This window comes from Narcine bancroftii, chromosome 11, assembly GCF_036971445.1.
Source record: "Narcine bancroftii isolate sNarBan1 chromosome 11, sNarBan1.hap1, whole genome shotgun sequence".
Lineage (NCBI taxonomy): Eukaryota > Metazoa > Chordata > Chondrichthyes > Torpediniformes > Narcinidae > Narcine > Narcine bancroftii.
In genome coordinates, this window is record NC_091479.1 from 61,748,512 (window position 1) to 61,776,042 (window position 27,531).

The 27,531-nt window shown below is 46.3% G+C and overlaps 1 protein-coding gene across 5 annotated transcripts in view; it reads right to left on the reverse strand.

The window, feature by feature from the left end:
- LOC138745797 (contactin-1-like) overlaps positions 1–27,531 on the reverse strand; it is a 314,963-nt gene that overhangs the window by 196,720 nt on the left and 90,712 nt on the right. For all 5 annotated transcript variants that reach the window (XR_011346518.1, XR_011346517.1, XM_069903109.1 and 2 more), the window contains exons 14-15: positions 4,660–4,818; positions 3,738–3,887 (exon numbers count right to left, since the gene is read on the reverse strand). Coding sequence is in view for 3 of the 5 variants with exons in the window: in XM_069903109.1 (XP_069759210.1) it covers positions 3,738–3,887; positions 4,660–4,818 (309 nt within the window). In the remaining 2 variants the exon portion in view is untranslated. The remainder of the gene's footprint in view (positions 1–3,737; positions 3,888–4,659; positions 4,819–27,531) is intronic.

The window sequence follows — 27,531 nt, forward strand, 5'->3', positions numbered from 1 at the left end:
CTCATCAAAAGTATCTCATTTGCGTGAAATGTTTTAGAACATATCCTTGTTGGTATTGGAAGAGGCAATTCAGCCCATCAAGTCTTTCAAAGCAATTCCATCAACCCAATTTCCCTGTCTATTTTCCCTGGATGTTCTCCATGATGTAACGGCAGAATCCTTTTTTTGTTGAATGGAGAACCTCAACCTTGCTGCTGTAAGTTGGATTGAATGTAACATTAGAAAATATATTTTTGATAGGGAAACCCTGCTCCTGTACCTGAAGCTGTCTCATTAAGATCCCAGCTGCGATGAACATACAAAAATTGTCTGGAGAAATAGTTCACACTTGTAATTTGTTCACTAAGTTACACGGAGGGTACTCAGTCAACAAGGTTATACAAAGTCTCTCAAAATCAATGAGTATGGCAAAACTTGATGGAACTCCATTTGATTCTCAAGAGAGTGTCAAAAGGTGAAATGTCACTGATGGAAGTAACTTATACACAGACAGTAAAACCGCAAAACGAGCAGCCGTTACGAAATGCACAAACACCATTTCATCTCAAACTTCAAAGACAGGGAATAGGGTGCAAAAGATGTGTTGACAAGATTCCATTGTCAGATTATCTACCCAAGAAGAAATATGTGAATGTGCAATGGAGACAAATGAATATATCTCGCACCACATTTTGAACCTACAGGAAGGAAGACACTCAAAATCTACTTCATGTGGAGATGAAGATGGCAACACTACAACACAACTGGATAACAGTGGATGCAAATGGTTTGATTGGTGATTATACTCAACTAGATTGCAATGCCCTCCCAACTTCACATCACCTGACCTCCAGTTAAAGTATTTCCATCATTTGAAAAAAAATACAAATAAATACATCGCAGATTCAGATCAGAAAATTAAAACAGACGTTAAGTTGACAGATGTCAGATGGATGCACAAAGGCAAAAGAGATGCCCCACAAGGGAGTAGATGAACCAAGAAGAGAGAGGTAACTTTAGGGAATGATGCAAAGCTACAACATTCCCTCCTGTGATCCCATTCAGAGTATCCTTGACATTCAGCAACTTTGGGAATGCCGGCGTGGAAGACAACCCTGCCAGGTCATGACTGCAGTGCTTGGCATTAAATCATACATGATGCTATGCAAAGGCACAAACTTAAAACGTGCTAAAAAAGATAGAATGGAACTTGTGCTGATGTCCCTAAGTCCATGCCACTGCACTGCATTATTTTACCCTTTACAAATGTGTACAAGCTGCTTCATTTTCAGAAATAAATATACAAAGCAATAATGTTCTAAAGAAGCAGCGCACGGGCTACAGGATAATAGAGATAATAGACTGCAGATGCTGGAATCTGGAGCAAAAGTCAAATTGTTGGTGGACCTCAGTGGGTCAGGCACTGTGTGATGAGGGTAAGAGACTGTCGATGCCTTGGGTCGAGACTGTGCATCAGCACATGATGTTTGGCCATGAGTCCCAGAACGTTGACTATCTCGTTCCCTCCTCGATGTGGCCTGACCCGCTGAGCTTCTGCCACAAAGTAATCATGGAAGCCGATTCCACCCTCCACAAACCAGCAACCCCCCACCCCCTTCCCTAGCAACAGCAGATCGTTACTGATGGAGCCATTTCAATAGAATCGAGCAGATTTTAGACATGAGTCTCCGAGTTACACAATGAATGAAAGAACTCGCAAGGTAAAGGATGCCACATATAGGTTCTTCAAAAGATCTGCTAAAACTTGCACCCACGCCCACAAATTATGTGCATGGAAATCTACCATGTCAATAGTGAAGACAACGTCATTGATCGCCAATGGGTAACCCATAGGGCAAGAGGCTTCTGCCAAATCCAAAGCTATTTCAGACATGGTTGTAGTTTGCTTTCATCTTCTCCACAATCCACGCAACATCACCCTGCAGCCAATCCACCTTGATGTTAAAAAGCTGCACCAACAAGAATAGCAATTCCAAAACTGGGACGAGACCATTCACAATCGGGAGGGTATTGAACTCCACACCTTCAGCATGCTACAAGCTGCTTCTTCCCTAAATCGACAGCTGTAGTTTCCTACGTCTTCGAGAACCACACACGCACATCACGTTGATTGACTTTATTTCTATTAACCAGCATTTGTATCAGGTTGCAGTAGCTGGAGTGCTTGGATTGTGGACGTACTGAAGTGCTCCAACGTGCGAGCTGGGGGAGTTGTGAGCCATTACATCCTGATCCTGTTCTGTTCATCATGCAGGCGAGGCTGAATATTACTTCAAAACAAGTTGACATCGTGAAGTGAGCTGAAAGCATTTTCAGCCAAATATAATTCTTGAAAAATGCCCTGCAATTTTGATAACTAATTGTGAATAGAAAACAGTGAACACTGAATTGATTCTGCCTTTCCAAGATTAGAGGTTGTCTTGCTTATATTCCAAATAGCTCACAGGGGTCAAATAATAAATGTATTTCCTCCCATCTAAGAAAATCCATTTACTTTGCCCATCCGTCTCCTTCCGTTCTCAATCACAACTCTTGCATCCTTTGTCAGAACTCAATGAACAAAGAACCACACATTAAGGGCTTTCTATCTGGACTCACTGTGCACTTTGGGCAACAATCATTGCAACAGGACGAGATAGGCAGAGGTTTCATTCAGCTCTTGACATAATGCATCCAATGGCCACTGGCCAGAAGCAAACCAAGGTGAAGGCACATTACCTTTGGTCACAACACAATTAGTGGAATGAAATCTTCTTCAAATCCCACCAACCCCTCAGAGATGTGGATGGCTCTTTTTAATAAAAAAAATAAAACATACATTTCGAACTTCAGGGTGGGAACGTTGCTTCGCAGAAACTCATTCACCACTCCAACAAGCAGTCTTAGTCCCTTCAAAACTCATTAAACTCCATTCGATCCAAAAGTATTCAAGGATCAGAGGATCAGACTAAAATCTCTGTTATTTTAATGGCCCACCTGCCAATCATTTATCACAAGCAACACTGTCCATAGATGGCTCCAATTTTCAAAATCAGATCATTCAAACTGTCCATAAATTCAATTCAATTTTGCACTGTTAAAATACCATTTCATTTACAATGTCTAATTTCAGTGGATGTTTAAAATGTTTACGGTGCAATAAACTAGTTGACTGGAACAATTTTTCAATGGGATCTCCTGGCCATCAGGAAAATCCCTTGTTCACATTCAGAGGGTCTTGATTGACTATTGCTCGAGCTTGTCATCCTGTGCAGTAAACTAACAGGTGCCAAAAACAGAGCATCAATATCAAGGAACAAGAGCAAACCACAAAGCCCTCAACATGTACTTCATGAAGAAAAAGTGTATATCATGGCTATTGTGATTTATGGTGTGAAAAATAAAAAATTTAAAAAAAAAAAAAAATAAAAAAAAAAAAAAAAAACATGTACTTCATGGAACTTTAGTGAGAGGCTTCACATGATGTGAGTCATAAACCATGACAACCTCTTCCCTTAGGAAATTAAAATCAGTTGGGTGTTTGGAAGAATACCAAACATTTTGAGAAGTGAGGGAAGTGGAATGATGCGGCTGTGACTTGCAATCAGATATTGGTCAGAGTCCACATTGGTGAAATAATTCTGCTGTTAACCAACTGGATCTCCTTTGGGAGATTTGCAGAATTCATTGGGACCTCTACCATGATCTATCACGAGGTGCAAGATGCAAATTGAGTGTTGCGGCAGCTGCCAACTCACCTGCTTCAGCAGTCCTGATTTTAGCAGAGGGCATGCTGGGCTCTCCCAGTCCCAGGGTGTTTACAGCAATGACACGGAATTCATAATTCATCCATGGCGTTAGATCCACAACCTTCAGGGTTTCCAGGTTCCCTTCAATATCCTCAGGATCTAATGGGGAAAAAGTACGGAGAGCACGGCTTCAAACCAGATGGCCAACACCAAAATATTCAACCTTCAATTAAATTTCAACTGGGGCACCATGAACTTTGACAGCACGTTTCACAAATGGATTATATGACAGGGTTTGGAAATGGATTGCGGGTGCTGCGATAGGAATGGCCTCATCAAATGACAGGAAACACTCCTTCCACTGACTGGCATCCAGTTCATTGACTGGACCAGTCTTTGATACAGTTCCCTCCAGAGATTCCCAACCTTGGCTGATTCCCAACTTAAAGGTCCCATCAGAAAACACATACAGGGGTGGTATTGGTCTTTGACACCAATGTTGAGCCACAATGGAACCAGGCGCATGGAAGTGACTACAACCTGAAATCAAAGGCCTCCACTTTGACTTTCACATTCTCAAAATATTCATTCAACTTGCTGCATTGAAGTAGTTACCAGGAATCTGACGCAAACATATTAGCTCATGTACGACCAAGTGAATAAGTACATTATGTTTCATTATTCGCCCAATTTCACCGTACTCCAACAAATCAAAAAGCTGTTTTCGTTCACATTGCAGAATATAAAAAGTAACAAATGCAATAGTGTGCAATACACAAATGTGCTGGGAAAACTCTCCAGCATGTTAGTGCACTGCACTCAACCCCAGCATTTGCGGACTTTCTTGTTTAAATATAACAGTATATATATTTCATTTCCAACGTGGCATATTGTTCAATGAAAGTCCTGATATCAGAGAGTTCAGACTGACCTGTTTTGGAATCTTTCCAATTGATAGAATCCAAAGTCTTCTGCTGGACGATGTACCTGGAGATTGGGCTGTGATTATCTGTTCCTCGGCTCCAGGACAAAGTCACGGAGGTATCTCGGATATTTTCGACTCTCACTCCTCCAGGGGGTCCTGGTGGACCTGTTGAGTCACAAAAGAACGACCATAAATAAATACAGAGATAAATCTTGCTGAAAATCCACACCACTGTTCACAGTAATGCACTTACGAGTTCCATTGTTATCATCTGGGCTTTATCAATCGTGTGGCAAAACATAAAAACACAAAGATCTTGCTAAACTCTTAAAGAGCACTTGGCTGCTACATTTAAGGAATGACCTGAGAGGGTCCAGAAGAGATTCCCGAGAAGGATTCCTGAAAGTGGAACCAAATCGCCAGATGGAAACTGGGGCTGCATTTTCTTTGAAGGAAAGTGAAGCTGAAAGGAGGCAATGATGGGAGTATTTGGAATCACGAGTTTGAACAGGAAGGACAATCGGAACTTTGGTGAAGGAGGTCAATCAGCGGAGGTCACAGTATGGAATAAAGAGCTGAATTATGAGCAACGTGAAGAAAAAAACGAGCGTATGGCTGGAATCTGGAATGCATTCCCAGCAGATATGCTGGAGGGAGGTTCCATTCCAGTCAGAACCAGAATCAGGATTTATTATCACGAATAAGTCATGAAATTCAGTGCTTGCAGCAGAATCTTAGTGAAAACATTCATATTATAACCATCTTACATCATTACTATATAAAAAATTACAGTGCATGAAATGTAAGGCAGTCTCTGGTTCATTGATTATTCAGGAATCTGATGGCAGTGGGGAAGAAGCTGTCCTTGTGCCACTGAGTGCTCGTCTTTCCTGGGCCTTTTCCCAGATGGTAGCAGAGCAAAAAGGGCATGGCCCGGGCGGTGGTGGTGGGGGGGGGGGGTCTTTGAGGATAGTCCTCTGGGACCTTTAAGAGAGAACTGGATAAATATGTGAAGAAGGAAAATGGGCAAAGCTTGGGAACTGGTGAGATAAATAAAGGTCTGCAGATGCTGGAGTTCATACTTGAGAAACTCAGCAGGTCACGCAGGATCCAGAGGAAGCAAAGGTTAACCAACGATTTGTGCCTAGACCACTTCATCAGGTAAGAGTCAAAGACGGTGTCTGAATAAAACAGTTGAGAAGGCAAGGCAGGGGGGAGGAAGAAGGGAGGTGCGCGGGCTAATGGGTAAGAGGTCAGGTGGATACAGGTGGGAAGGTAGAAAAGAGCTGAGGTGATCAGAGGAGAGCTCTCCGATAGGTGTGAGGGAAGGGACAGAGGTGGGGAGCTAGAGGAAAGGAAGGGGACAGGGACAGAGAAAGAGAGGCTCGGAAGAGAGGGTTAAGAGAAATTGGAGAAGTCGATGTGAATGTTATCTGGTTGGAGATGGCTCAGATGGGATATAAGGTGTTGGAACTGGTGAGCTGCTTGGTGGAGAGCCCACAGGGACACAATGAGTCAAATGGTCTCCCTCTGTGCTGTAACCATTTTCCCATTCCATGCTTCACACATGATTCATATGGATCAACTTGAGGTGGAAACATTTGGCGCAAAATTAGTTGAAACAGGCAAGAGTTCAGTGTTGGAACTGACAGTGAAAGTCAGAAGTGTGAGGCAATGAAGATATCCAACAAGAGTACTAACACTGAATCCCTCAAAAGCAAGAAATTGGGGATTACTGCTGACCAGAAGCTCAACTACATCAATTGTATATATACTACAAGAGTACATCAGAAGAGGAGGTACTCTGTAGCCGGCGATTCCCTTCTGAGACCCCAGAGCCTCTCCCCCATCTACTAGGCATATGTCCATTGATGGTAAAATATACTCCATTGGCCAAGATGACAACAACTCCAGCAACACATGAAAAATTTGACAGCACCCCCTCCCCCCAGCGAATGTAGCCCACATGGCTGGCACTGAATCAACCACTCTAAACATTCATTTCCTCCACTACAATGCACAGCCGCTGTGATATACACCATCAACAGGATGCACTCCAGGTTCATCTAATTGCATCTTTCAAAATTGTGACCCCAGCCCCCCATCCACCCGCGCCTTCCACCAAGAATTTATAGAAGAACATCATCACCCTCCACTTGGCACACCTTCCTGACATGTCCGTCATCCAGACTGGGCCTAATTCCTGGAACTCCCTCCTCTACAGCACGTGTACAAATGCCCATGCCAAAAAGATTGCAGTAATTCAGGAAGACATTCTCAACAATAATTAGGGATGGCTGATAATAGCTGGCCTTGCCGAAAAATTATTTAGATTAATTTAGACATACAGCATTTTGGCCTATGAGCCCGTGCTATTCAATTACACCCAATTAATCAACACCCCGGTCAGTTTTGAACAGTGGGAGGAAGCCGGAGCACCTGGAGACCCAACGCAGACGCGGGGAGAGTGTACAAACTCCTTATAGACAGTGCGGGATTTAAGTACCAGTCCCAATCATTGGCGCTGTAACGGTGTTGCGCTAACCGCTACGCCTTAAATGCCCCATGCTTAAAAAAGCAAATTCAAATAAAACTACACCAAATAATTGTGAATTGTTCCACAAACTGCAAAACATTCATTTAAGCAAAACCTACTTTGATATATTATCTTTGGTTCAGCTTGAAGTATGAAGTTCTCAAGAGAAATGAAAAAAAATGGAAGAGATCCAAGAAATAATTTTGGGGCAGGAGTGAGCAGAAAGAGTTTGATTCGAAGGTTTCATGTGGAGGAAGATGGCTTCACCACTAATGGAGAAATGAGGGGGAGAACAACATCAAAGAGGAAATTAGATACAGGGCACGGAAGGGATTCAGCTCCACTTGATCAGGGAAGACAAAACGACCACAGCTAAAGGACACTGAATATGGAAACTCAGAGGAGACAGAAGGAAAATCTGGCAAAACCTTTCACCCAAAGAGAAACGCTTGGGGTTAACCACAAGGACAACAGCACCAACAGATCTAAGAGACCACTTGATATAATTCTGGGGATGGAAGGATTTAAGGGATTTGGGGGGGGGGGGTGCACGGGTGGGGGACGGCTGAGAAAAGAGAGATTGAGAGCCAGGGAGATGCAGCGCAGAAACAGGCTCCTCAGCCCATGGAATCGGTGCTGACCATCATCCACTGGGCTGCTTTGAAGTGCTGACTCACTTGGACAAACAGCTCCTTCTGTTTCACATTCAGGATGAGATGAAGGGAATGCAGGCTGCGCTGTTCATTGAATATGGATGAGGGTCATCATTAGGGCAACTGTTCTGAATAAATCAAATATCCATCAAAGGGCATTGACTGATGTGTCTGCCCAAATGCGAGGGATGGAATTTAAGAGAACAGCTTGAGGAGGCCACACCTGGAGTATGGAATGCAGTTCTAGTCTCCTTAGTGGCTTTGGAGATGGTACAGAGGAGATTCACTTGCTTGATTTTTAAATTAAATTTATATTTAGACATATATCATGGTATCAGGCCCTATTCGCCCATGAGCCTGTGTCACCCAATTACACCCAAATGATCTATACCCCTGGTATGTTTTTGAACAGCGGAAGGAAACCAGAGCACCCGGAGGAGACCCACACAGACACGTGGAGAACGTACAAATTCTTCAAACCCTGGTCGCTGGCTGTAGCGAACTTGGATTCACTAAAAGTGTGCTGTACTGACAACTGGTCCCGTCTCCCGGCTCCTCCCCCTGGGGCTGAAATATAACCCTGGTTTCCTGTCTAATCCCAGAACCCCTCAGAAGCCTATTCGTGAACCCTACCTGTGTTGTAAGCTAATAAAAGTGTTAGATCTCCCTCCAGTCGAGTGTGAGCTTTTATCTACACTACAATTTTATTAGCTTAACAAACAAGGATGAAGGCATTACTCAAGCCCAGTATGCTGTTAATAGACCCCCAGTCGCGCAGCATGGCTGAGGAGTTCACATATTGGCTGGACTGCTTCCAGGCAGTCTGAACCTGACTAGGGACGTCTTCCATACAGACGAGCTCCGGAAGTCGGTGCTCAAGGGTAGGGACAAAGGGGTACGCAGTCATCTGAGACTGCCCGACATACGAGGCCACTGTCAAGGGGCTGAAGGCCCGCTACATGAAGGCCCTGAACGAGGTCCTAGCGAGGCACCAGCTTGCCCAATGCCACCAACAGCCCGGAGAGTCGGTCAATGACTACCTGCTGGATCTGCAGATGCTGGTTAAGAAATGCAGGTATGAAGCCACTTCAGGCCGCGTCCGAGAAAATGAACAGATCTGGGACACCCTGGTCCAGGGGTCCGCTTGAGGTATGTGAAGCAGCGACTGCTCGAATCAGGAAGGAAGGACCTCACTAGCCACGTTGAGCTGGCCAAATCACTGGAACAGGCCAGTCTTGAGAACGATGACCTCAAGGCCAACAAACTTGCGCTCTTGGGTGAGCACCTCCAAGGACCAGCTGATCCCACTTTGGCAGCCCCCACTCTAATGACCGTATTTGAGGCGAATGGTCAATTCTATCAGTTGTGGAGGGTCCCTTTCGGTATTACCAATGGGGTGTCTATTTTCCTGCGGCAGATCGACAGGATGGTGGATGAGTACGGGTTGAAGGCTGCCTTCCCCTAACTCGACGATGTAACCATCTGTGGCCACATCATGGAAGACGATGATGCTTTCTCCACATGGCAAGAGCCCTGAATCTCACTTACAATTCTGACAAGTGTGTATTCATGACTACATGATTGGCTATACTTGGGTATGTAGTGGAGAATGGCGTCATTATCCTTGACCCTGATAGGATATGCCCCCTGTTAGAGGTTCCCCTCCCCAGAACTATAAAGGCTTTGAGGAGATGCCTGTGGTTTTTCTCATATTTCGCCCAGTGGGTCCCTCAATACGCCGACAAGGTTCATCCCCTCTTAAAGTTCACCACTTTCCCCTTTTCGGCCGAAGCCCAAAATGCTTTTAATTACCTCCGAAGTAACATTGCGAAGCTGCTATGCACGTGGTGAACGAGAATGTACCTTTCCAAAAGGAAAGTGACGTTTTGGAAAGTGACGTTCTGGCCGCTACTCTCAATCAGACGGGCAGGATGGTGGCCTTTTCTTCACGGACACTTCAAGGCCATGAGATTCAGAACCCATATATGGAAAAGGAGCCTCAGGCCATTGTAGAAGCCGTGAGGCACTACCTGGCTGGTACAAGATTTATACTCCTCATTGTCCAGCACTTTGTCGCATTCATGTTCAGCAACTCCAAGAGGGGAAAAAAAATCAAGAATGACAAAATTTCTAGGTGGAGGATTGAACTCTCCACCTACAGTCCTGACATCACTTACCGGCCAGGGGCCCTTAACGACCCTCCAGATGCCTTAACCAGGGGATGCTGTGCCTCCGCGCACACCAGTCAACTGCAGACCATACACAATGAGCTTTGCCATCCAGGGGTCACCCGCATGGCTTATTTTGTCAAGTCCCACAACTTGCTCTACTCCATAGAAGACATCAGGGAAATGGCCAAGTCTGCGGTGAGTGTAAGCCGCACATTTTTTGCCCTGCAAAAGCACACCTGATTAAATCATCCAGGCCCTTCGAACAGCTCAGCATGGATTATAAGGGACTTCTCCCCTCCACGAATGGTAACATCTACTTTCACTCAGTCATTGATGAGTACACCCGCTTCCCATTCGCCATCCTGTGCCCAGACACGTCCGCCTTGTCCGTATGAAGGCCCTATACTCTATTTTCACCCTGTTCGGGTATCCCGGCTATATTCATTGCGACCAGGGCTCAGCCTTCATGAGTCACGAGTTGCATCAGTACCTGCTAATGAGGGGACATCACGTCCAGCAGGACGACCAGTTACAACCCCCGGGTGAACGGGCAGGTTGAAAAAGGGAACGCCACGATCTGGAAGGCTGTCAAACTTGCCTTGAAGCAAAAAGGCCTTCTAGACTTACGCTGGCAGGATGTCCTCCCCATCACGCTCCACTCAATCTGGTTGCCAATCTGCACTGTGACCAGTGTTACTCCGCATGAGCTCATGTTTACATTCGACAGAAGGTTGGCATCAGGGACTACATTCCCAGCCTGGTCCGGTCCTTCTCAAAAAGCACGTGAGGAGAAGCAAGACCTGGTGAAAAGGGTGAAATTGCTCCATGCCAACCCCACATATGCCTATGTGGAATACACGGATGACAGGGAGGACACCGTCTCCATCAACGACCTGGCACCTGTTGGAAGAGAGGATGTGTTGTCTCAGGTGTCCCACAAGCTACCAGGCTTTTTCCCCCCACGCCCACTCAGGGCTTCAGGGGACCCAGTTCAGGAGGAAAGTGAACCCCACCCCTATTGTCGAGCCGGAGCCCCAGCCCACTACCCTTACATCACAGGTGGACCAGGAGACTCGAGGAGCCCAAGACCCCCCTGTGCTAAGGCGCTCCATCAGGATCTCCAGACCCCCAGACCGCCTGAATCTGTAAATAATATGGTCACTATTTATTTTCTGTGTCTATTACTGACTTTTGATTCTTTGTTCTCTTCATCCACAGACCCTTAATTCAGAAGGAAGGGGTGAATGTAGTCAACTGGGATTCACTAGAAGTTACCGGTACTGACGAATGGTCCTGCCTCCCAACTCCTCCCCCTGGGCCCTGGTTTCCCACCTAAACACAGAACCCCTCTGAAGCCTATTCATGAATCTGACCTATGATGTAAGCTAATAAAAGCATTTGTTCTCCTTCTAGTCGAGTGTGAATTTTATCTACCCCGCACTGGCACAGTAACAGCATTGTGCTAGCTGCTACACTAACCCCGCTGCCCTAGACAATTCTAGAAATAAAGGGGCTAACAAATGTGGGGAGATTGAGCAGCCTGGGACAATACTCATTGGAGTTTCGGGGGAATTTCACAGAAATAGATTTGTTAAAGGAGTGGATAAGACAGAATGAGGAACATGAGGCAAGAACAAAAGGGACATGGGCCTGAGAGTTAGGGGAGTAGACAGATACAAGGAGCAACTGCATTTCCCAGAGAGTAGTGGATCTGTGCAAAGGAAGAAAAGGCCACGTTGCTGAATGCTTTTAAGACACAAAGAGTTAGATTTCTGAAGAATAAGGGAATTAAGGGTTATGGGGAGCTGAGTCCACCATCAAATAAGCCACGATCATATTGACTGGTGGAGTAGTATCGGATGGCCGTCTCCTGCTTCTATTTGCGATGGACTTCGGACCCAGATGCCTATCAGTGGGATGGTGCCTTTGGCAAGGGTGATTCAGATCCACCAATGATGAGAGGAGGGACAAGGTTTGCCATCCCCCAAACTCATGATACACAGCAAGACATCATCCCAACTTGTTCGAAGTAAAGCAGCGAAGAACAAGTAGGTATGGTGAAAAGAATGTGTTCCCCCCCACCCCCCCATCCATTTGCACATCCTGCCCAAATCCCATCACTTCAAATAAGATCACAGAAAGCCGGGGATGACACTTTCCGCGTTCCATCTGCTGAATCAAGCTGAGTATGAGATGGTAGCAAATATCTGCCAACATGAAAAATGCACATCACTGCAACTTACAGCAGGATCATTTCAGACTGTTACCAAAGAAGGCTTAATATCACAGCTAAAAACAAAATGTTTCTTGCAGCAATGAATGGAAAGAACAGGGAATTCTGTTTCAAGAAAACGGGACCAAGAAAATAATATATCTCACCTACATTTCAATGCTTTTGTCATATATCCCAATTCTAAAGCTGCTGCTTTTAAAATTTGGAGGCAGACAAGATGGCCGACAAACCTTCAGTGTGTCACAAGATGGCTGAAAGCAGTTAGCCAGCGGCCAATATGACCTTGCAACATGCTGTGAAAAATGGCACCCAATCTGCTTGACAAGGACAGATATGAAGAGGGCTTGCATCTTCACACAATTAGAGGTCGATATCTTCTTTGGCTTGGCTTCGCGTACGAAGATTTATGGAGGGGTAAATGTCCACGTCAGCTGCAGGCTCGTTTGTGGCTGACAAGTCTGATGCGGGACAGGCAGACACGGTTGCAGCGGTTGCAGGGGAAAATTGGTTGGTTGGGGTTGGGTGTTGGGTTTTTCCTCCTTTGTCTTTTGTCAGTGAGGTGGGCTCTGTGGTTTTCTTCAAAGGAGGTTGCTGCCCGCCGAACTGTGAGGCACCAAGATGCACGGTTTAAGGTGATATCAGCCCACTGGCGGTGGTCAATGTGGCAGGCACCAAGAGATTTCTTTAGGCAGTCCTTGTATCTCTTCTTTGGTGCACATCTGTCACAGTGGCCAGTGGAGAGCTCGCCATATAACACGATCTTGGGAAGGCGATGGTCCTCCATTCTGGAGACGTGACCTACCCAGCGCAGTTGGATCTTCAGCAGCGTGGATTCGATGCTGTCGGCCTCTGCCATCTCGAGTACTTCGATGTTAGGGATGAAGTCGCTCCAATGAATGTTGAGGATGGAGCAGAGACAACACTGGTGGAAGCGTTCTAGGAGCCGTAGGTGATGCCGGTAGAAAACCCATGATTCGGAGCCGAACAGAAGAGTGGGTATGACAACGGCTCTGTATACGCTAATCTTTGTGAGGTTTTTCAGTTGGTTGTTTTTCCAGACTCTTTTGTGTAGTCTTCCAAAGGCGCTATTTGCCTTGGCGAGTCTGTTGTCTATCTTGTTGTCGATCCTTGCATCCGATGAAATGGTGCAGCCGAGATAGGTAAACTGGCTGACCATTTTGAGTTTTGTGTGCCCGATGGAGATGTTGGGGGGCTGGTAGTTATGGTGGGGAGCTGGCTGATGGAGGACCTCAGTTTTCTTCAGGCTGACTTCCAGGCCAAACATTTTGGCAGTTTCTGCAATACAGGACATCAAGCGCTGAAGAGCTGGCTCTGAATGGGAAACTAAAGTGGCATCGTCTACAAAGAGTAGTTCACAGACAAGTTGCTCTTGTGTCTTGGTGTGAGCTTGCAGGCGCCTCAGATTGAAGAGACTGCCATCCGTGTGGTACCGGATGTAAACAGTGTCTTCATTGTTGAGGTCTTTCATGGCTTGGTTCAACATCATGCTGAAGAAGATTGAAAAGAGAGTTGGTGTGAGAACGCAGTCTTACTTCATGCCATTGTTAATGGAGAAGGGTTCAGAGAGCTCATTGCTGTATCTGACCCAACCTTGTTGGTTTTCGTGCAGTTGGATAACCATGTTGAGGAACTTGGGGGGGGATCCGAGGCGCTCTAGTATTTGCCAAAGCCCTTTCCTGCTCACGGTGTCGAAGGCTTTGGTGAGGTCAACAAAGGTGATGTAGAGTCCTTTGTTTTGTTCTCTGCACTTTTCTTGGAGCTGTCTGAGGGCAAAGACCATGTCGGTAGTTCCTCTATTTGCGCAAAAGCCGCCTGTGATTCTGGGAGAACATTCTCGGCGACACTAGGTATTATTCTATTTAGGAGAATATTAGCGAAGATTTTGCCTGCAATGGAGAGCAGCGTGATTCCCCTGTAGTTTGAGCAGTCTGATTTCTCACCTTTGTTTTTGTACAGAGTGACGATGGTGGCATCACGAAGGTCCTGAGGCAGCTTTCCTTGGTCCCAGCAGAGCTTTAAAAACTCATGCAGTTTGGCATGCAGAATTTTGCCGCCAGCCTTCCAGACGTCTGGGGGGATTCCATCCATACCTGCTGCTTTGCCACTTTTCAGTTGTTCAATTGCCTTATATGTCTCTTCCCGGGTGAGGACCTTATCCAGCCCTAGCCTTAGGGGCTGTTGAGGGAGCTGGAGCAGGGCAGAATCTTGGACTGAGTGGTTGGCACTGAAAAGAGATGGGAAGTGTTCTGACCATCGGTTGAGGATGGAGATCTTGTCGCTGAGGAGGACTTTGCCGTCTGAGCTGCACAGCGGGCTTTGGACTTGGGGTGAGGGGCCGTACACAGCCTTTAGAGCCTCGTAAAAACCCCTGAAGTTGCCAATGTCCGCGCTGAGCTGGGTTCGTTTGGCGAGGCTAGTCCATCACTCATTTTGGATCTCCCGGAGTTTGCGCTGAAGATAGCTGCATGCGCGACAGAAGGCTTCTTTCTTCTCTGGCCAGGACGGCTTTGTAAGGTGAGCCTGGTGGGCAGCTTGCTTCTTTGCCAGCAGCTCCTGGATTTCCTGCCTGTTTTCGTCGAACCAGTCCTTGTTTTTCCTGGAGGAGAAGCCCAGTACCTCTTCAGTGGATTGCAGTATGGTAGTCTTCAGCTGATCCCAGAGGGTTTCAGGGGACGAGTCCGTGAGGCGGATTGCATCCTCCAGCTTTGCTTTGAGGTTTGCCTGGAAGTTTCCTCTCACTTCGTCTGACTGCAAGTTTCCAACATTGAACCTCTTTCTGGGGGCTTTACTGTTCCTGGGCTTTGGCTTGAAGTGAAGGTTGAGCTTGCAGCGAACCAGCCGGTGGTCAGTGTGGCATTCTGCGCTGGGCATGACCCTGGTGTGGAGCACATCTCGTTTGTCTCTTTCTCACACCAGTGTTTGGATCGGGGATGCATCCAGGTAGTCTTTAGGCTGTCCCTCTGCTGAAAAAGGGTGTTTGTAATGACAAGCCGCTGTTCTGCGCAGAGCTCCAACAGGAGGCACCCATTGTCGTTGCACTTGCTGACAGCATGCTTGCCCAGGATTCTTGGCCAGGTTTCTGAGTCTTTGCCGACGCGAGCGTTGAAGTCGCCAAGGATGACAACCTTGTCGGCTGTAAGGGTGCGTTGAATGAGGTTGCGCAGATCAGTGTAGAACTTGTGCTTTTCTGCTTGTTCCGCCTGGGGTTGGAGCATAGACACCGATGAGGGTGATGCGACACTTGTTTTGAAGGGGGAGTCACATGGAGATGATCCGGTCCGGTGGCCTGTCGGGAGATTTTCGAGTTTGAAGGCAATGGAGTTCTTGACCATGAAGCCTACACCAGATAGGCGTCGTTCATCCATAGGCTTGCTAGGCCAGTAGAGTATGTAGCCCGCGCCGCGTTCTTGGAGGCTGCCTATATCTGCAAGGCGGACTTCACTGAGAGTTCATGTGCGATGAGGGCAGACCGACGTTCAGGTCAGTGGCTGTCAGCCTTGTCTAGCATGGTTCTATCTGTAAGGAGTTTGTACATTCTCCCTGTGTCTGCATGAGTTTGTAAGCATCTTTTGAGGGGGAGGACATGGAGGGGGGGGGGGACATGGACATGTCCTCGGGCCTGCGCAAAGGAGCTTTTAGGTGGAGTGCAGTGTGCACGGTACTGGCCCCACCCTTTACACCCATGGTTCGTGTATTTCTCGAGGCAATTCTATTTCTCAACACATTCTATTTTGCTTGTGACAGGTAAACACCAATGCCAGGCATTGGAATGGGGAAACTAATTTTATATGTATATAGAATAATGTAATATTAAGAGTGAGGGCGTTTTGCCCCTTACTCATTTGAAATTGAATAAATATAGAAGCATACTATCTTTAAAGTGAGAGCTGAGACTTCAGAAAGACGACTGTTTGAGACATCTCCTGACAGTCATCCTCGCTTCCCAAATAGGAATTGATCTGTGTGCTTTGAAGAGATTCTTTTTCTGCGTGTTCTTTTGCAGTCTGATTTAATTTGACAGGTGCGGGCTGACTTCCACAAAATAAAAATGCTGACTTGGTTTACTTGAGGTTTGCTGTAGGGTATATATGCTGGTGTATGGATAGGGTCAGAGATTTACAGCACAGAAAGGGCCTTTCTGCCCAACCTGTCCATGCTAGTTTTATTTGCTTGCATTTGGCCTGTATCCTTCAAAAACTTTTCTATCCATGTATCTGTCTCAATGCTTTAAGAGTCGTGGTGTGCTGAGGTAGCAGTGAGCAAGCACAGAATTTGAAAGACTGCCCAACAAGCTTTATTCCAGTAAAAGTCTGAACACCAATTCATACCTTGGTGGCTCCCTGTGTGACTGGCTCAGGAGGGGCCGGCTCAGGTCTTTATTCAGGTCCGCTGATTAACAGCCAGACAAGTCAACCGCTTAGGTGGTCTATTCAGGTTGGCTGATTGACAGCCAGCCAGGTGGAGTCAGGCCCTTAGGTGGTCTTCCTGCAGGTACAGATATCGCTCCCTGCAGTAGGCTGGTGGTCGTATCAGCACAAGAGAGCAAAAATGATCCCCTCTTCTACCCCTTCCTCTGGCAGCTTGTATTGGTCATAATCCATCGACCAAGGTGTGCATCAGGTGGGCCACAAATGGTAGCCAGCATTTCAACCCTTTTGTGAAGCATGGCGGCTTGAGCGTGCAGCCAGTTTGGAACATAAGAAGGGGTGTGGGCAGCATAGTTATTGCAGTGCTGCGGCCGTGTCAGCGATCAGGACCGGGGTTTGAATCCTGCGCTATCTGTAAGGAGTTTGTACATTCTCCCTGTGTCTGCATGAGTTTTCCCCGGGGTCCCTGGTTTCTTCCCACCCTTCAAAATATTCCGGGGGTTGTCGGTTAATTAGGCGGTATGGGTTCATGGGCTGAAATGGCCTGCATGTATTCATTAAAAAATTTAAAATTTTTAAAAATCAAAGAATGCAACTTGACCAAATATAATGCTTGCAGTTAAAGCCACTGCTAACATCTAGCACCCGGAACTCACTCCCTCTCTCTCTCTCTCTCTCTCTCTCTCTCTCGGTCTCTCTCTTGGACTCTCTCTCTCTCTCTCTCTCTCTCTCTCTCTCTCTCTCTCTCTCTCGGTCTCTCTCTCGAACTCTCTCTCTCTCTCTCTCTCTCCCTCCCACCCCCCCCTCTATTTATGTAGCTACTGTTCTTGCAGTTAAGGTTTGGAATTCAATGTTATATTTATTAAAGATTCAGCTGCATTATCATAATAATAATGTTGAGTTACCCTTGGTGAAATCTGGGCCATTTACAGGGTTTCTGGTTTATTTTTAATTGCTTCAGATTTCCTTCTATAATTCTCAATGAATGACATACTGGCTCACCATTTCCAGAGCACAAGAGAGGAAAAGATATTGATGGAAGAATGAAACACCAAATAAAACTAACAAACGAGCTTAATAAAAGTGAAAATCTGAAGACGTGGGGGTCAGCAAGTGGTCAAGATATTGTGACAGATTATGTTGTGTTCATATTATTTATAGATATGTTTTTAGGAGATAAATTGGGGCAGGCTTTTTAGTGTAGGTCAACTACAAACACTTCAAAACAGATCTCATTTGAAATACTGGAGCTCTGCTCAAGCCAGACAGGGTGGCTCCTGGGGGCCTTTGCAAAAACTTTGGGGAGTTCCCAAGAGACTTCACTAATAGATTGTTGTTTTGAAAAGCAAAAGATGAAAGAGATCAGAGGAGTAGTTTGAAACCTAATGTGCAGCTGTCTGGAGTGCAGCTTGCTGTTCTAAGAGAGTCATGTGGTTTTGTAAGCAGAGAGAGTCAAACAGGCTTTTTTGTCACAGAGAGAGAGAGAGAGAGAGAGAATTGAGTTCTACAGTTTTACAGTCAGCAGCAGCAGCTGGGAGTGGAACAGGACAAGCTGGAAAGCTTGTGGAAAACCCACATTTTGAAGACAGGTTGTGAGTGCTTAATTCAGCCTGGTCAAAGCCCTTGTGGTTCATGCAAGAGGAGAGGACTGGTTGCCTAATGTTTCACTTGAAATAAGAGAAACAAAAAGGAACTCTGTGGTGACCTGAAAGAAAGAGGTTATCATCTGGAAAACCCTGAGCGGGGAAGTTTCTTCAGCAAGACACTGATGTGGCTGATTAAAAGGGATCAGTTTGTGTCCAGGAACAACAAATCTCTCTCTGAAAACTGACAAGAACCTTCCTGAGCAGTAACCATTTAACTTTCAAGCACCAAAGCCTGGTGAACTTCATAAATGTTAAATTCTGTGCAACCAGTGAACTCAGAGGAATGAGAAGTGAGATTGGACTGTGAACCAAAGAACCTTTCTGAACTTACACACACGTTGCATACACGTGTGCTTAGAATTAAAAGGGAGTTAAGTTAGGATAGTTAAGTTAATAGTAATAAATTAAAGTTTGATCCATTCAACTCCCAGCATTATCTAGTCATCAAGCCACACAGTAGAGAAATTGTCCCCTTGGCACACTGAATCTTTGCCAATCATCCATTTGCCTTAATCTCAGTTCACTCTCCCCATGTCCCCATCAATTCTCTGCAGATTTTCACACCAGAGCCAATATATCATGGCCAATTAACCAATGTCTTAAGGAGATGGGAGAAAACAAACGCAGCACACTCTACCCAGGTGGGACCAGAAGGTAGAACAGGACAGGGGCCGTACGGTAAGCGTAGTGATTCGCACCATATTGTTACAGTGCCAGTGATTGGGGCTGGGGTTTGAATCCTGTGCTGTCTGTAAGGAGTTTGTATGTTCTCCCCATGGCTGCATGGGTTTTCCCTGGGGGCTCCGGTTTCCTCCCACCCTCCAAAACCAGGGGGTTGTAGGTCAAGTGGGTGAAATTTGGTGCCATAGGCTCGAGGGCTGAAATGGCCTGTTTCTGTGCTGTATGTCTAAATGAAAAAAAACATTAATGTGGAGGGAGAACTATGCCACTGATCTCTCTCTCTCTCTCTCTCTCTCTCTCTCTCTGACAAAAAGCCTGTTTGACTCTCTCTGCTTGCAAAACCACATGACCCTCTTAGAACAGCAAGCTGTACTCCATACAGCCGTACATTATTCACGACATTCTCTCTTGATTAACCCAACCAATTCATTGATCTTATTCAAGAAAGCTGACCTTCTTACATCTCTCCATCTGGAAATTTGGCACATTGTGGTGTGTGCAAAGATTTTGCTGGTGTGAAATTAACCACCAATCTCAGCAAAATGTGTAGGAAGCTGTACATGGAGAATGCATTGAGGAAGTTAAGAATGGCATCAAATCTACTTCCTCAAGAGTTTATGGAGGTGCGGTTCAGAAATCTTGGTAAATGTCTACAGATTTGTAGTGGAACGTGTGCTGACTGGCTGCACCAAGGTCTGGCATAGGGGCACCAGTACCTCTGAGCAGAAAACCCTGCAAAAGTACTGGACATAGCCCTGTAAATCACAGGCAAAACTCTTCCCACCATCGAGAACATTTACACTGCTGTCGGAGAGCAGCAGCCATCATCAAGGGTCACACCACCCAGACATGCTCTGTTCTAATTGCTTCCATCAGAAAAGAGGTATAGGTGCCACAAGATGTGTGCCGTTAGGTTCTTTCAATTTTAAATTTGGACATACAGCATGGTAACAGGCCATTGTGGCCCACAAGCCTATACCGCGCAATCATACCCAATTGACCTACAACCCCTGGCACATTTTGAAAGGTGAGAGGAAACTGGAGGCCCTGGCAAAAAATCACGCAGATATGGGGAGAACGTACAAACTCCTTGCAGACAGCACTGGATTTGAACCCAAGTCCTGATTGCTGGCGCTCTAACAGCATTGCACTATCCGCAACACTAACCGTGATGTTCAGGGTTACCACCTCTCCAACATCAGACTCCTAAATAAGTCTCAATCAGAGACTTATTTAAGAACTCATACTTTACACATTATTTATTACTGAATATTTATGGTTTTTCTGCATTTGCACAGTTTGTTCACATTTCTTTCTTTGTTTACATTTTGCTCTTTTGTGTACCTTTCCTTTTCTTGAGTACAGTTGCACTACTGAGAAGTAGAAATTCTGCCTGCCCGGAAGGAAAAATAATCTCAGGGTTGTATGTGATGTCGTATTTGTACTCTGACAATAAATGTGAACTTGAACTTGACAGAAAAGGCACAGAATGTTGCAAAGATAAGAGCGAGTCCAAAGGATTTGGAAATTCTTGGAAAGCAGCAGCAGATGATGAAATGAAAACGTCAGGGTGGTGGTGATGATGGACCTGGTGGGAGTAGAGTGGAAGACAGGGGGACATCAAAGATTAGCCGGGAGGTTAAACTGGGAGATTCTGAGGGGGTCGGGAGTGAGGATTGGATTCAGTGGAGAAAGTGAATGGGAATCTTAAGATTGGAAAGGGATGTGGATTGTGTCGTTGATGAGGCTTTGATGTGATGGTCAGTCATTAGAGTAATGGGACTGGTTAAAGAGTGGAAGAGCCCTTACCTGTACCATCCACTCACTTCCCAAAGTGGGCGTAAAGAGCCCACCTGATTCCCTCTCTTACCCATCCCCTGCCTCTTTGCAAACCTTAACTTTCACTATGGCTCACAACACAGCTCAATTTGCTCAAAGGCTGCATCAGGTTTCACACAATAACCTCACCCTGGTGTCCAGTGGCTATTCTGGGGTTTGGCTGGGAAGGTGGTGAATACATTGCTCTGGATGGGGGCCCATGTATCTTTGGGCATTGGCTGATTAAGAAACATACAGCCTAATCAGCTGAAGTAGCCAAATACCTCTGGAGAACTCAAGAACATAGTCAACCAGAATAAATGGCGTTTCTCCACCCCACAGCACACACACATACACAGCACATAGTAGTAACATACATACAAAAATATCTAATTTAAAATAAATATATGTAAATATTTTAAAAGATTTCCTCAGCTACAGGATGCAGGATGAGTGAACAATGAGGTTCAAGAGGAACTCAGTGGGCAGAATGAGCAGAAATATTGTTTGCAACGTTGATTTTTCTGATTTTTAGAACCTGCACCTTCTTCCACTTTCCATTTCTTCTTGAGATCTAAGAGATCTAAACAGAGCAATAAAGAGAGAACATTTTAAGCTTCCAACGCGTGAAGAAATCATCTCACAGTTTGCAAATGCAAAGTTTTTCAACAAGTTAGATGAAGCAAGTTCAAGACTGTGGACATTCAATAGTCCATTTGGCAGATACAGATTCCTAAGGTTACCATTCGGAATTGCCTCATCTCCTGAAGCGTATCACAAAACTATCCATATGGTCTATGAACACCTGGACGGAGTTGATACCTCAATGGATGACATCATAGTCTGGGGAACCATGAGAATGCAGCATGATGAGAGACTAAGGAAGGTGCTGGAAGCAACAAGGAAAGCAAACCTGAAGCTGAATAGAGAGAAATGCCAGCTCGGGGTGACAGAACTAAGGAGATATTATTGGCAATGAGGGCATCAGACCAGATCCCAGAAAAGTGTCTGCCATTGGAAACATGCCAAGGCCACAATGCAAAAAGGATGTACGGAGGTCAACTATAAGGGTAATTTCATATCCAACCTCAGAAAAGATGTCTCCATTGAGAAGACTAAGAGAAAAGAACATTGAATGGGAGTGGAGTCATGACCATGAAAAGTCATGGAGCGAACGAAAGAAATTGTTCACAGAGGAACCAGTTCTGAGGTTTTATGACCCAGTGAGACCCATCAAGATATCATCAGATGCAACCCATTGCGTATGCATCATGCTTAATGATAGATGTGGAGATATGATACGCTCAAATTGAAAAGGAGCTGCTCAGCATCACATACGCCTGTAAAAGATTTCATCAGTTTGTGTCTGGACAAGAAATCAGTGTAGAGACTGACCATAAGCCCTTGATTGCGTTGTTCCAAAAGCCATTAAATGAATGTCCACTTAGAATATAAAGAATGATGATAAGGCTGCAACGCTATAAACTGAATGTGAGTTGCACTCTGGGTAAGCTAATGTACACAGCAGACACGTTGTCTAGAGCTGTTAACGTGAGAGAGCCTTCAAACACCAAAATGGCTGAACACGTGAATGCATTCGTGGACATGATCACAAGTGCACTGCCCCTATCAGATGCAAAAATGGAGCTTATAAAGTCATCCATGTGTTGTCTTAAGAACTCACACATACGAATACAAAACAGCTACTGACTGGACCTGCATTCCCGCATCTGCAGCTTCTGTGCGTCTCTGGAGAAATGCAGAATCTGTCATCCTGCTCAACAACTGCAATCTCCAATGTCTTGCTCTACAGAATAAAATACCCCACTCATAACTTATCCTTGTCCCATCATTAGATTGCTGGTTGCTTGGATCATGGCATGTCTGCTGTGGATTGGCCGTTGGTTTATTTTAATCTTCTTTTAAAAATTGAGAAATACAGCACGTTAACAGGCCCTTCCGACCCACAAGCCCATGCTGCCCAAATATATCCATTGACCTTACAACCCCATGCGTCTTTGGAATTTGGGAGGAGACCAGATCATCTGGAGGAAACCAAGGGAAGAATGTACAAACTCTTTGCAGACAGCGAACCAGGGTCACTGACGCTGCAATAGTGTCGCGCTAGTTGCCACACTAGCTGTTCAGCCATTACGCATTGCAGGATGCACAGCTTCAGTTGTAAAACACAAAAGCCTGCAGGCACCAGTATCAAAGCTAACCATGAGGTACAAGATGGTGGCAGACCTAGGTAGCCAGCAAGGTAACTTGGCTGTGGAATCGAGACTGGGTGAGTACGTGGTCATAGTACCTTCCCTCCATCCACACCAAAGCAGAGACCTCCCAATAGCCAACCACTTCAGTTCTGTGTCACACTCCAACACTCGCGTGTCTGTCCATGGCCTTATGTACTGTCCAACCAAGACTACCCTCTAACTGGAGGAACAACACCTGATTTTCCGTCTGGGCTTTCTCTAACCAGATGGCATTAACATTGAATTTTCCAGTTTCTGCTAATCTGCTCTCCTCTTCCTCCCTCCCTTCACCCAGCCATCCCTCCTCCCCTTGATCTCTGCCATCCCCTCCCTCCATTCTCCACCTATCACTTCCTGCCCCTCCACCTCCCACTCTTTTGTTCGGATGCCTGCTGACATTTTTCCATACCTTCGCCCCTTCGAGCTTCCCCTGACCGTCAGTTGCTCATTTGGCGCTAATGCAAATTCCTTTCCACCTCACTCCCAGCTTCTCCAGATCCTACCGCTCACTTCACTCCCAGGGGCCATTTGCAGAGGCTGACCTGCCAACCTCTTTACAGGAAGTTCACAAAGGGTGTGCACACTCTGAAGAGAGCAAACCGAGACCAGGATCAAACTCAGCCTCAATACATGGTTATGTATTTTTATCTTTGCTGAATAAAGGACATTGCTTGACCTGCTGAATTTCTCCAGCATTGTTGTTTTTACTTAGCACAGCTTCAGTGACCCACTTGAATATCCAACAGGTTTGCTTTCACTTTGGGCACTCAGTCCCCCCAGCAAGACTCTGCACCTGTCTATTTCCAGATTGAGAACTGTTGTTGAAGGTCTACCCCCCCCATCCCCCCCGAGCTGCATGCTCTACACCCCTTAATAGCTTGCTGTACACTTGCACCACGTTTTTCACTTGTCTGTCAGCAGCTGCTTGCTTCAGGGGAGTATTTAATGGATTCCAAACGGGCTGCTTGGTGCCTGAAAAGGCCGCCTGACTGAAGGATGCACTCCATTCACGCGGAGGCTCCTGGAAGTTGGCTTTGAGGCCTTCACTGCTCTGGTGCTCCTTGCTGCGGGAAAAATCAGCCTTAGGGCAGAGACGGGCGTGCTGATTTGGTGCTCTGTGCTTGTCTTTCACCTTGTGCAAGGGTTAATGAGGAGGGCTGAACTCCGGATGAAGTTACAGGCTGGAAGCAGCAGAAAGGCTGTGGGAAGCAGGTCGGCGGTCACTTATGGTCACAGGTCATTATCTCATCTGGCAAACAGCCTGTGGCTTTTGTCAGGTGAAGCACGAAGGTGTTGACGGCTCTTCACCAGAAACCCTTTGATGTGGAGAGATAGTGGCCACACTCAGAATAGCTTCAGACTCTAAGGAACAAAAAGAATGCAATCCATAATGGTGATGAATAAAAAAACTGACTTCTCATGTTGTTATGCAGTTCTATTTTTATTCTATTTACGTCCAACTGTGCTTCTTATAGCGTATGTTCACTTGTTCAGCCCTGAAATTCTGTTGCCATTTTTAACATCCAGCTGCATTGGTGACACAGGTCACTTCTGGATGAAATGATGCTGGAAAATTTCCCACACGGAGGAATGGCACACTCGTGTAGTGGGGCTGAGATTGATCCTTGTCTCGGTTTGCTCTCTGCAGAGCGTGCACACCCTTTGTGAGCTTCCTGTAAAGAGGTGGGCAGGTCAGCCTCTGTGAATGGCCCCTGGAGTGGAGTTGAGCAGTAGGATCTGGGGAAGCTGGGAGTGAGACAGAAAGGGATTTGCATTAGTGCCAAATGAGCAACTGACGGTCAGGGGAAGCGCAAAGGGGTAAAAGGCCTGTTTCTGTCTGGTCAATCCGCACAACACCTTGAGCACCGCCCAACCCGCAAAGCTTATGAAGCCTCATTTTTCAAGGCGACGGTTTATCAAGGAACGAACATAGAGTGCGTCCAAGCTGGGGACACACAGGCAATGGCAGATGCTGGAATTTTCACACCATTTGTTAGAGGAACACAGCAGCATCTGTGCGGGAGAAAGAATGGTTGACGATTCAAGCTGAAGCTTTTTATTGAGACTGGGGAAACTTAAAAATGTGTCTAAGTTCCTGCCAGCAAAGCTTCACATCAGAAGAGAGTAGGTTCAGAATGGTACAAGCAATTCCAGGGCTGTGGGATTGAACCATCCAGCCAGGGTCACAAGATCACATCTCAGGGTGACCAATGGCCAAATTGAAGGGAACTGTTCCAACCAGAAAGGAAAATTAAAAAAAAAAACTCCTCTGAAATGAACAAGCAAACTACTCAGTTCTGTGATAAACTGCAGATGCTGAAAATCTAACTGCGGCAGATCAGGCCGTGGTGGGGTTGGGGGAGAAACAGAGGGAACATGTCGAATCAAAGCCTCTGCTTGAGTTCAAGTATTTCTGACAGCAACACAAGGACGAGAGAGAGGCTATAGCGGAAAGGGAGAGAGCTCCCTGTTCACAGGAAGGAACAAAGAAGAGTCCTTCAGTGGGATAAACTGATCATGTCCAGTTCTGATGAAGGGTCTTCAACCTGAAACGTAAACTCTGTTTCTCTTTCTACTGACGCTGCCTGACCTGCTGAGTTAGTTTCATCACTTTCTGTTTCAATTTGGTTAAAAACTGACCCCATCTTCTCAGAACAACCAGCCCATGAAGTGCAGCAAGACTTGGGGGGGTCACTGTACATCAGTCATTGAAAGTGGGCGTGGAGGTACGGCAGGCGGTGAGAAAGGTGAATGATATGTTGGCATTCATAGCAAGAGGATTCGAGTACAGGAATATGGAGGCCCTACTGCAGCTGTACTGGGCTTTGGTGAGACCACATCTGGAGTTCTCCATGCAGTTTTGGCCTCCTTATCTGAGGAAGGACATCCTCGCCATGGAGGGGCTGGAGAGAAGGTTCACTAGACTGATATCAGGAATTGAAGGACTTGTATATGAAGAAAGGTTGGATAGACTCGGCTTGTATTTGCTAAAATTTAGAAGATTGAGGAAGTATCTTATAGAAACATATAAAATTCTCAAGGGATTAGACAGACTAGATGCAGGAAGTTGTTTCCGATGCTGGGAAAAACCAGGTCCAGGGGTCACAGTCTAAGGATAAGGGGAAGTCTTTTAGGACTGAGATGAGAAAAGAACAGGCCAAATGGCCAGTTTTCTGTTCTGTAGTGTTTTATGGTTCTATGTTTCTAGCATCTACACAGCTACAGCCAGCCTGGATCTGTGGAAGTCTTTGTGGATTAAAGCTTGTTGTACAGTCTTTACCTTGTGTGTGTCTGATTCTGGCTAACCGCCACCACAATTTAATCCACAAAATTTTCCTACGGCTGCCAAGGAAAAACTACTGAGCACGGGGAGCCTCAATGTCAACCTGCACCACCTGGAAGCCCAGACATGCTTCAAGATCTGGCAGCATGCCGTCGAGGCAATCATTGAGGCACACAAAGGCAGCATCCTGGACTCAGATCGGAAGAGATTGGTCTTACTCCGGACAAAGCTGGGTCTCCATTCCTTCCAGGCAACCAAAGGCTGCTCCACATACAAGAGCGCAATGGATACTCTCGAGAACTTGTACAAGCTCCCCGTGAACGCGGTCTGTGCAAGGTACCTCCTCCACACCTGAGCCCAGCAACTGGGGGAGATGGCTGAGTGTTACCTGAAACACCTGTGAGAATTGGCCTGACCGTGTCTGGCTGAACCCGGGGTAGGTGCAGAGTAGGTTGAGAGGCTGATCTGGGACGCTTTCGTCCAAGGGTTACGCTCGAGGGCCATCCAGCAGAAGTTGCTGGAAGACAATATCTACGCCCTAACCAAGATAGTGGAGGTGGTCCAAGCCTTGGAAGTGGCAGCTCTGTACATCAAAGCCTTCGATTCCAGGTTTCCCCAAGCTCCCTCATAGCCCTCTCACACTGCAGCTGCAGCCCCAGACCGAGCTGGGGAGGAAAACATCAGTGCGGCAGGCGCCCAGCGCCCCTGTAAGTACTGTGGGTCCTGGTATGGGTCAGACCAATGATCGTGCCAAAACTGCCAAGCTAGGAACCAGTATTGTTCCCATGTGGCAAGAAAGGCCACTTCACTAAAGTGTGCCTCTCAAAACCAGCTGGCAGCTCAGCGGCCCTCTATGACCCCCCTCACCCACGGTCCTTTCCATGTGCGTGTGCCAGGTGGCGCCATTGTCTGTGCTATGACTTCTGCCTTTGACGGTGCAACATCCGGCCCCGCCAGCAACTGTTGTAGCGTGTGTCCCGACCACCTGGAGCAGCTCCTCCCCTCACCAGTGCTGCTCAGCGAGAACTACAGTGACTTCACTTCCGGCTCATGCTGTGATGTCACTTCTGGCTGACGTAATGATGTCATTGCTGCTGGCTATGATGATGTCACTTCCCCTGGCACAATGGACACAGCTGAGAAAGGAGGTCAGCCACACAGCGGGCCGCCACATGTCACCGCCATCTTGGGCTGGCAGCGGCTGACATGGAGGG